Genomic DNA, 10,647 nt, shown 5'->3' on the forward strand with positions numbered 1-10,647 from the left:
ATCTGGAGTACTGCGTCCAGTTCTGGGCTCCCCAGTACAAAACAGACAGGGATCTCTTGGGAAGAGTCCAGTGGAGGCCACCAAGATGGTGAAGGGCCTGGAGCATCTCTGCTATGAGGAAAGGCTGAGTGAGCTGGGTCTGTTCAGCCTTGAGAAAAGAAGGCTGAGAGGGGACCTGATCCAGGTCTATAAATATCTGAGGTGTGGGGGGCAGAATGGCGAGGCCGGACTCTTTTCAGTGGTGAGTGGAGACAGGACAAGGGGAAACGGCTGGAAACTGCAGCATAGGAAGTTCTGCACCAATGTGCGAAGGAACTGCTGTACAGTGAGGTGAGGAGCACTGGAACAGGCTGCCAGGGAGGTGGTGGAGTCTCCTGCTCTGGAGATGTTCAAGACCTGCCTGGATGCCAAAGTTTGTAAGAATGGAGATACACTAGATTCCTGGGGAAAAAACTAAGTCAGGCCTCTGCCTGCCTGATGCACAGCAGAAAGAATCGCTGTAATGGACTACAAACTTGACTGTGAATTTGGTGTTCTCAAATCTGAAACGCTGCCAAGATGATTGTGAATGTCACCTCAATTGAGCAGAAGCTGGCTAACTGCAGGTAGTCATGGAAGCAGCTATTCTGTGCTGCTCTGTCATCAGTTTTATCAGTTGTCTATCCTACATAAAAAGAAGTAGTCAGAAAGAAATTGTCCTGTTTCATTTTTTTGAGTGTTTTGCTGCTTGCTATAAATATATTGTGCTTACTGGAAGAGGCCAGTACAAGAAAGACAGCTGTTGGAGAGGGTCCAGAGGAGCCACAAAGATGATCAGGGGCTGCAGCACCTCCCCTACAAAGACAGGCTGAGGGAGCTGGGCTTGTTCAGCATGGAGAAGAGAAGCTGCGGGGTGACCTCAGTGCAGCCTTTCAGTACCTAAAGGGAGCCTGCAGACAGGAGGGGAGTCAGCTCTTGGAAAGGGGAGATAACAGCAGGACAAGGGGAAATGGTTTGAAGTGGAGGGAGGGCAGATGGAGGTTGGGTGTCAGGGGGAAGTTGTGTGCTGTGAGAGTGGTGAGGTGCTGGAACAGCTGCCCAGAGAGGAGGTGATGCCCCGTCCATCCCTGGAGGTGTTGAAGGCCAGGTTGGATGGGGCCCTGGGCAGCCTGGGCTGCTGTGAAATGGGGAGGTTGGTGGCCCTGCCTGTGGCGGGGGGTTGGAGCTTCGTGATCCTTGAGGTCCTTCCAGCCCTGACCATTCTGTGATTCTGTGTGTGAAGCCTCACTGTTTACTCAGTATCATGCATGAAACTAAGGGTTGGGTCCTTTTTGGCAGTGTTTTTTGGTGAAGCCTTGCACCCAGTGTACTTTTTTGCCTCCATAGAATCTTCATTTTCTTCATATGTATGTTTACTACCATCAAAATGAACTTATGTTTCACCTCCTGCCTCACTGATCAGTGAAATGAGCTGAGGACTGTTGGATCTCCTCTGTACCCCTCTCGGTTTGTGGCTTTGTAGTCAGGTGTTGTGGCTGCTTGCTGTCCCATAATCATGAGTATTGCTCTGGCAGGACAGTGCCTGCCTTTGAGGCCCGTACCACAACTCTCCTATCTGGGGTGCAGAGGCTGGTGATTGCCCTGCAGTCGCAGGTCAGTACAGGTTGTCTTGTCACTGTGCTGCTACCAGATCTGACTGAGGCTCTCGGAGCTCTAGGCAAGCAGGCTACTGCCTTCCTGAGTCTGATCTGTTGAGAATTCAGGACAAATGTTCCCGCAGCAGCAGGCGGTCCAAGCAGATAAGCCTGAGTGTTCAGTGAGGGACACACCAATGCCTGCGTGTTCATGCAGTCTGTGTAAAACATGCTCTTTGGTGGCAGGGGACCAGTGGGCTGCTGTTATTTCCTATCTTCCATTCCCTTGAGGCAGACAGCCAGAAACAGATGTCTGCCTTCATGGTGTCTGTCTGAAGTACATGGAAGTGGGGGTGCTCCATTTTTCCTATAATCCTATCAACGAGAACTGAGATGTCCTTGGGGGGAGGAAATGCGGCCTCTACTGGTTTCAAGCTGGTTTCAAAACTATTTTAACCAGTGGTACTTCTGGCTGCTCTTCCTGCAGTAGCAGCAGCACCTTTTCCTGGGCTGCTCTGCCAAGGCTCATGGAAGCCCTCAGAGGCTATATGTGGCCCTATTCTCTATACGAGCAGAGGTGTCCACACAGAGCAGGAATTGGGCACCAGTCTTGAAAATCAATCAAGACCAGCAGCATTACCTCCACTGCATCAGTGCTGCTGATGAGATCTATACTTCCCCAAGAATAAAAGCTTGTGCAATATTTTGATACAGTTCACAGCCCTGTGAACTAAGGCAGCCTACTGCAATCCTCAGGATACTGCACTGACAGTCCTTAGGAGTTTTGGTGGCGACTGATGCAAGGGAAGAAACTAGACGAGGGTGGTATGATTGCCATGATTGGTATGTCGTAGCATTTAGGCCAGAGACAGCTTTGCAGCAGTATGGTTAAATTCTATTCTTCCCTTGCTGGAGCAAATGTCCCTACTGATAACATGTATATCAGCTATAACATAACACGTATAGCTGACTACTGAGCTCAACAATTCAGGAGTGATTCCTGCTGTGACAGAGAAAGAAAAAGATGTAAACAAAATAGAGAGAGGACTTCTATTATGTAGGCACCAGAAAAGGAAGCGTAATTGAGGGTCAAAAACTGTGCCACCAGCTCTTTTTTATAAAATGAAGCCTGTAAGAAAAGTTAAGTTTTCCTCATGAGCTGCTTCCAGTAATACAACCACACCAGCCTCGTAACAGACATTTTGTGAAGGAAGAACAGTTCACTATACTTCTTCAGCATGGTATGAGAAGTGTAAGCTGTGTCCTGAACCAGATGGTAGAAGACCATGCTGGAGGTTACATCTGGACCTGTCCTCTCAGCATGTTTTATGGAAGAAGTTTCTTACTAGGATTTTTCTGTGAATAGCTGCCTAAAATAAGGAGTGTGACATCTTTAAACCAACAGCTGCTCTAAGAAAAGAGGCAATGAACAATTTTGTAATTATATTGGAAATGCTTCATCTACATAATTAGAACATTCATACAGAATTTTCAACGGTCAGCTTAAAATAATGCACACAATACATTAAATTCAGAACATCCTAGATGTGTCAGTTGGGATACATGCTGACAATAAATTTCTTTCTCCTGCAGGCTTGCATGTGCTCACCAGCAGGGCGAGTGGTGCTCTCCACGCCGTACCACCGTAGGGTATCTAATTTCAGTGATTAAGGGCAAAGTAAAGCTTCGCATGCTGGCAGGCTATCCCCAAACAGCACATGTGCTGATAATGCCTGGAGTTTTTCACTCACGCATGGTAGCAAAGGAAGCCCCTGCAGTAGCCAAACAACCACCGGCTCCAAACCCAGTACTGTGCAGAACATCAGCAAAGAAGCAGTCAGCAATGACCTGAACGAAGCTTCACGTTCAGCCCCAAGGGCACAGCAGGGCCGGCAAAAAGAACTGTTTGACCTTAGGAGCAGAAACTTGAGAACTCGTAGGTCATTGACTTCAGTGGGTTTATGAAGACTGACCACATCCCCGTTAGCTTCATGTATTATGTGGCTGTGCTAAGAGTCAGTCCCTACTCGACAAACACCAGTGCAAGCCCCAAACATTAACATGTTATCCTAACCAGTACAAGACTCAGTAACTATGCCTTACCATGACTTATATGCACTTGTGCATACTTTAGAGTACAAGACCTAGAATACACAAAAAGATCACCACAGCAGCTCAGTCTAAGCCTCAGCAATTGCACACATACAGGAATTACAAGGCTTGAAAGAAAAGACTAGCAGGTGAGGGAGCTGTCTTGTATCACCTGGCAGAGGTGAGGTGTGCTCAATGTGTTTTGAGCTTGCCTCCTGGAGCTTTACACAAGTTGCAGAGTCAGTTTCGTTAGTTTATTTTTTTCCTTTATGCTTTTAGATAAAACAACTATGGCTGGTTATAACAATGAATAGCAGGAAGTGACAGTGAACTGCCTGTAGTCCTTCACTCATCCACTAACACATACGAAACAAGCATCACAAATTACTGATGGCCCTTCTATGATGTCTGACACTGAACACCACCTCTAGGATGGTGGTCATCATCTTCATAGACTTCCCCATTATAGATATGTTTTCTCTTTTGAGATGGATCAAAGTCCATTAAGTTCACTTGCTCCATTTCCTCAGTTTCTTCTATTTCCTGTCTTGCAGGGAGCAGTTTTTCAAGTAACAACAGCTTATCTGAGGAAAGGAAGCCACTCTCTGGGAAGTTCACCTGAAATCATCAAGAGATGGAATTCAGTGTGCCTGAACTTACCTTTTTCTGTTAAACTATCTGCTAAAGCCAGCTTTATCATCACAGCTGACTGAAGCCCAGTGCTTAAGAAGTATCTGCCATCAGAGATGTCCAATCTCCTCTGGCACAAAGAGCTCCCCTCCACAGCTTGCAGCTTCAGCTTTTCTCTGGAGAACAAGCAAGCTTCTAGATGGAAATGAGGCGCTGAGCTACATGCTCTGGAATTGAGTTGGCAGACTTACCCTGAACTCTATGATGAGACGTCCCTTCTCATACGGCCTGCGATAGATCGGCATGCCTTCATTCAGAACACACTTAATAGCCCCGTGTTTGACAACCTGGCCTAGAAACAAAAAGCAAAGAAGGAACATAGGCAGGAAGCAGATCTACTGTCAATCCCTTTGGTATCTGTGTAGCTTTCTACACTGTGTAGAGACATCTACACTGATAGCAGCAGTCTGACAGGGACTTCATGCCTGCTAACATCTAAGAAAGAAAGGCAGTGGACATCCATTGTAACCTTCTTATGCTTCCCAAGTAAGCACACTTACAAGTATGCTGAGTGCTCCATCAGTTCCATGGCTGAAAAAGCCGTTTTTGGAGACCTACGGCCTTCAAGTGTGCATGAGGGAAGTGACTACATCACATAAAGAGATCATTACTGCTGACTGCTATCCAAAAATCGCTTCTTGGTTCAAGACTGGTACTGCAACGGTACTGCAAAGGCTAGGAGGAAAAAGTCTGGTACTGATGTACACCCCTTGTACAGCAAGAAGAGGATCGCTCCTGCTTTTTAAGCTTACAGCTTACCTATGCTTGGACTTTTAGCAGAAAGCAAGCAAGCACTTACCAGGATGGGAGGTAATAACAATAGTCCTATTATCCAGAGTCACGATAGGCTTTTGAAAGCCACACAGCGCTTCAACCAGTTGTATATCCATGGACAGGAGGAGGTCTTCATCTCGTCTAGGGTAGAACCAATCAAAAACAGTGACAAAGAAGGGGAAGCAGTAAAAGGATCAATCCCACCTTCATTAGCTGGTTTACTATGGAAAATAAATTTAATAGCGGGAAGTTTGGACTAATTAAAGTAGCATTGAGTATTACAGCAACAGCTCAAAGAAGCATGGGGAACAGTATCCATACTGAGAGCTGCTATGAACTACTTAAAACACACACGTTTATTAGAAAGAAACAGATGCAGTAAGGCTCAGCTGTACTTGTTTTACTTCAGCAGTATTTTTCTATTCTAGGAAAGACTTTCCCTCTCAGCATAAGAGCCGCACCTGGCACAGGTAACGACTAGTAGATTAATTGCCCTGGGGCATCAGCCAGCTCTACACCATTCTCTTATGCTCAGCTTCTGAAGACCCGGTACTAGGGAAGTGCAAGCAGGTTGTGCCCACTTGGGTTCTGGTGAAAGATCAAGAACAAACCACAAAACACCTGGACATTTTAATTGTTTTAGTTTCCTATTCTGACCTCAGGAAGGCAGTGCCAGTGATGTCTGCACGCACTGCATGTCTAAGGGCTAAGAATTCTTCAAGCCCATTAAAAGAATTCAGTTATTTCACTCACCCTCTTTTAAAGGTCTCTGGAATGCAACTTGCCTGAAAAGTTAATTTTAGACTATGAAGGGAGAAGAGGAACATTCCAGTTGTCCAAGAAGCAACATGACCTCAGCACAACACTTGATGACCACTAATATCAAGGGTTACCTAAGGACACTGAAGGCAGTGGGAAGGAAGGTGGACAAAAATAAGCAAGCAGAGCTATGAATTCAAGACCCAGGTAGCCATGCAGGCAGCTTGTTCAAGCTGTTCCTTTAGCACAGCTGACTGAGCACCTGAGTGAGTTCACCAGAAGAAAAATTAGCTAATCTTATCCAAGTGAACAGAACTGACTCTTAACCTGTGAGCACAGTGTCCTCTAGGCAGTGTTCAGCACCACTGAGGACAGTCACGGAGACCAGCTGTTGGTTTCCTACAAAGCTTTACTCATCATTCCTACCCACCGCTACAACGCCAGCTGTGGTATGAAAAGATAAGGGTCCTCCTACATCCATTGGCTTCTTCCTTAAAGCTCTGAACAGAAGCAGTAAAACACCAAGTCCAACACAAGACACATATTTAAGATGACCAACACTGCTTGAGTCTAAAAGGTACTGGACAGTCTCATTCCATACACAGTAACTTGAAACAAAGACATCTGCCACACAAAGCAGTACTAACAGGTCACAAAATACTTCAGACGTGCTCAATGCTTCTTAGGCACTTTGTGTTCATGTAGAAAAACTGATGACACTTAGGTGGGAAAAGTGGGGGAAACTGCTTTTGGTCAGAAAGGTGTACGCTGCACTACAGCAGCTTTTACAGACAGGATTCCTGAGGAGAAACAGAAATACTGCCACTTCATTTTTGTGCCTTGGAGTCAAGCGGGCAGTAAACAGCTGCCTACTCTGAACCATGATCTTCTAGCGTAAGGGAGCAAACTGTCCTAGGAAGAACAAGGAAATACTCAGACCTTCCACTGCCAAAGTTCACTCAAAAACACCCGGTGCTGTTAGAATACAGATGGTTTTAACTGAAAAGAAAACAGGATTTCTGCAGACATCAGTACTCACAGGTGACTTCTGGCTACTGGATCCTATCTACTCATCTTCCCAGGAAAGAAAAAGTCCTTTGTAACTGTGGAAGCATGTGAACAAGCATCTCAAGAGTTAACATAAAGGACTTACAAGACTCTTACCTTGTAAATACAGAGTGGTCTTTTTGATCCAAGACAATAATAATATCCCCTGGCTCTAGTCCTGGCTCTTGGTCCCCTTCACCATGGAATGTTATTTTCTGACCATCCTTCATTCCTATTGAAGAAAAAAACCAAACTTTTTCAGGTTTGAAAAAAGGTTTGAAAACAAACAAACAAACAAACAAAAAAAAACACAGCAACAGGAAAAACTTTTAGAGGCATAGGACAGTATCAGGAGGTAACTGAATCTTGAAATCGAAGATATCAGGAACTGCTTCCCCTGAAGCCTTGCTCCGTCTCTGTCGAATCAACTCACAATTCCAGCAAGTCTTAATATGCTGCCAAACTGGGATACAGCTCAAAACCATTAAGCTTACCCAAAGCTTGGAACTGCTACTTGTCAAGACAAAAATCTTCAAGGGCATCAATCTGAGTATGACAAGAAAACAAACACTGCACACAGAACTCATTTTGAGAAGCAACGACTTAACCTAGGTTTTAGAACTATATGAGGCAGACACGTGAAACCTGACTTCAGCGACTACAGAGTGCAAGAATTGCTTTACCTAGGACTGTATCTGTCAAGCAAGAAACCCATTTCACCTATGCAGAAATCACTGTATGCAAATTCTAGCTGCCTCATGCTAACTCAGTTTTTCCAACTATGGAAAGAGCAAAACAAGAAAAGATTTTCTAAACCTTCTAAAAAATTTAATGCTTTCTCCACTTAAAACAAACCCAGGCATTATGTAGTGTTTACAAAATAGTTTTGAACAAAAAAAAAAAAAAATAGTTTCAGAAAATAATCAGAGCAAATCTGTACAAAGCAAATCCGCTTGCTTGTATAGTTTATCTTAAAAGCTGCACTCCTTCCAAGATTTCTCCATCCAACTTCTGGAAATCCCCAAGGGAAAAGTATTTGTCACACTCAACACACTGCATTCTCCCACCACTGTGAGGGGTTCACATATTGAATTACATTTTGCCAGGCAAAGATCAGCTATGCTGAGGAGCACTGTCGGGGTTGCATTGCAAACAGTTCTAAGCACTACAGGCTTAGCACCATCTTTGCACCCAATTACTGTAGCAGACCTGGTTCCCCTTCACACTGAAGCACAGCAGAAGTGATCGGAGTCTGCACAGTTTCCCTATGCACAGAAAAGTCATTGGGAAAGCTGAGCCAACAACTGATAAGTTTACCTGATCACAACTTACACTTACAGAATGGCAGCAGATTAGAATAACCCACTGCTTACAATCCTGCACGTCTGTCCATTTGTTCTCGGCTACGTGCACAAAAAAAATGAACACACAATAAACCCTCCCTAAAAACAGGTCTACTGTTGAGGACAGCAACAGGCTACTTCTGCCACTGTCTGTTTTCAACATTGCCGCTCACCAAGTGGACACTATGTATTTGTCACTGCTTTAGAACCCAAGGGCAGCGTCAGTACAACCAAGGTTAGCCCCCACCTTACCAAGACACCTCACCTTTGTCAATGTGCACCTCCAGGATTTTCTTCTCTCTAACAATTTTCCTGCCATTGCAGCTCTTGCAGCGGTCCTTGGGGCTGATGCGCTCCCCGTGCCCCTGGCACTCCATGCACACAGACTGCATTTGCTGCACCATGCCCGGCCCAATCTGGTGAATTCTGATTTGCATGCCTGTCCCTCTGCAGTTCGGGCAGCATTCTACTGCTCCCTTCTTACCACCACGACCTGAAGAGAGAGAATTGGAGATGGGTAAAAGCACTTTCCTGTTGCTTCTGGCAACGCATAACTTAATTCTGCATCTCTGGAGAGGAAGACTTATAATTCACGATTCCGTTACCTTCGCATTTATCACAGATCACATTCTTCTGCAGCGCAAGTTTTCTTGTTGCACCATTGTACATATCTTCTAAACTCACTGATAACTGGTGGACCACATTTTTGCCTGTGAAAGAAAGCATTTAACTTAAGCTTGTAAGCCTGGACTCAAAGTCAGCCTGAGTTTTCCAAACCACGACGAAACAAGCTTCTGTAGGCTTTAACATCGTGTATCAACATAGTTCTCTAATTACTTGTACTGGTCAGTTTCCCAGCTGTGTTGTAGTTAGGTAAAGATTCTAAAGGCATCAGTACCTCTACCAGAAGAAATCTGACTTACCTCTGAGAGAACACACAATATGCGTAACAAAAACATGAAAGGCTACATTTAAGTTCCAGATTTGAAACTTCTGGTTTAACTGCAATTCTGCTACAAGGAAGTGGGAGGCACAATCTTAAGCCAGTTAGGTGTTTTCCCCTCTCATGAGGAGACTTCTGGAAACTAAACCGAGTAACTGTGAGCAACTACACTTTTACAATCAGGAATTAATGAGAATTTTAGGAATAAAGGAACCAGCTTAGAGAAGCATAGCAAGTTCCAGCTTACCAACAATACTTTGACACGGACCTTTAAATTTCCTTAGGAAAAGAAGTGCTGCGGCCAGTGCTGCTTTTAAGCAGTTTAGTAGCGCGAGGAAAGGCTGATACCTCTAGGCTTTAATTTTTGAGCAGCACTTTAACAGGATCGAGCAAAGCTGCTCCGGTGAAGTGAATCCCACAGGAAGGTTTCCCAGAGCCGAAGTAACTCGGCTATCTTATTTAGATACAGCCGTCCACAATGGAAGACCAGCTTCCATTTCGCTATGGCGGCATCTTTCTCAGCACGTATTTTAAGGCTCGTTACCCCCACGTTTCCCACTCAACACAAAGCACGGCTTCACAGAGCGCACGCTGGGGCTGGGACGGCGCTTCGCTCCGTCTGCACAGACCGGATCGCCGGGGAAGCTCACAAAGCCGCACACCGCCCAGCCCACAATGCGCGGCGAACGGCCTCCCGCAGCCCCACAGGAAAAGCCTGCCGGCAGCACAGCCGCTCTTACCTCGCCTCTCTCTCTGCATCCTCCCTCCGCCGCCGAAGAACATGTCGAAGATATCCATGGGAGAGCCGAAGCCGCCGCCCGAGCCGCCCTCCTTGATGGCCTGCTCTCCGCCCTTGTCGTACAGATCCCTCTTCTTGGGGTCGGACAGCACCTCGTACGCCTGGGAGATCTGTTTGAACTGCAGCGGATACAAGCGCCTCAGCGACCCGCTTCCCGCCTCCCGCTTCCCGCCGCCTCCCGCTCACCTTCTCGCCCTCGTTGGGGTTCTTATCGGGGTGGTATTTCAGCGCCAGCTTGCGGTACGCCTTCTTCAGCTCCTCAGCCGAGGCGTTGGGGCTGACGCCCAGCACATCGTAGTACGTGGTCTCCTTCACCATGGTAGCGGCAGTGTCTGTGGGCAGCTCCGCACGGCTCCCGCTGTCCGCAGGACTCTGCCGAGCTGCTCTCCGCTCCCGACTTTTCTGGAAAGTTCGGAGCCGGTCCCGTGTAGAGACTATTGAGACGGCGCCGCCCCGCCCCGGAAGCCGCTTCGAGGGGGGAAGCAGCCAATAGGAGAAGGAGGCGGAGCGAGCCGAGCCAATGAGCGCCACCGGCCTCGGCCCCGCCCGCCTTTCGGCCGTCCCCTCAGCCAGGCTTGCGCCCACGGG

At 46.6% G+C, this 10,647-nt stretch overlaps 1 protein-coding gene across 1 annotated transcript; it reads right to left on the minus strand.

The window, feature by feature from the left end:
* Nucleotides 1-3,043: 3,043 nt before the first annotated feature.
* On the minus strand, nt 3,044-10,483 carry DNAJA1 (DnaJ heat shock protein family (Hsp40) member A1). Its single transcript, XM_042882889.1, has 8 exons — nt 10,246-10,483; nt 10,001-10,178; nt 8,923-9,027; nt 8,583-8,810; nt 7,092-7,206; nt 5,194-5,309; nt 4,586-4,686; nt 3,044-4,322 (listed from the first exon to the last, which is right to left on the minus strand). Exons 1-8 carry the CDS (start codon nt 10,375-10,377, stop codon nt 4,104-4,106), a joined length of 1,194 nt encoding a protein of 397 aa, XP_042738823.1. The 5' UTR covers nt 10,378-10,483; the 3' UTR covers nt 3,044-4,103.
* Between the last annotated feature and the right edge of the window lie 164 nt (nt 10,484-10,647).

Source organism: Lagopus leucura, unplaced genomic scaffold (assembly GCF_019238085.1).
Source record: "Lagopus leucura isolate 7727_CA_CO unplaced genomic scaffold, USGS_WTPT01 Super-Scaffold_100036, whole genome shotgun sequence".
Classification (NCBI taxonomy): Eukaryota; Metazoa; Chordata; class Aves; order Galliformes; family Phasianidae; genus Lagopus; species Lagopus leucura.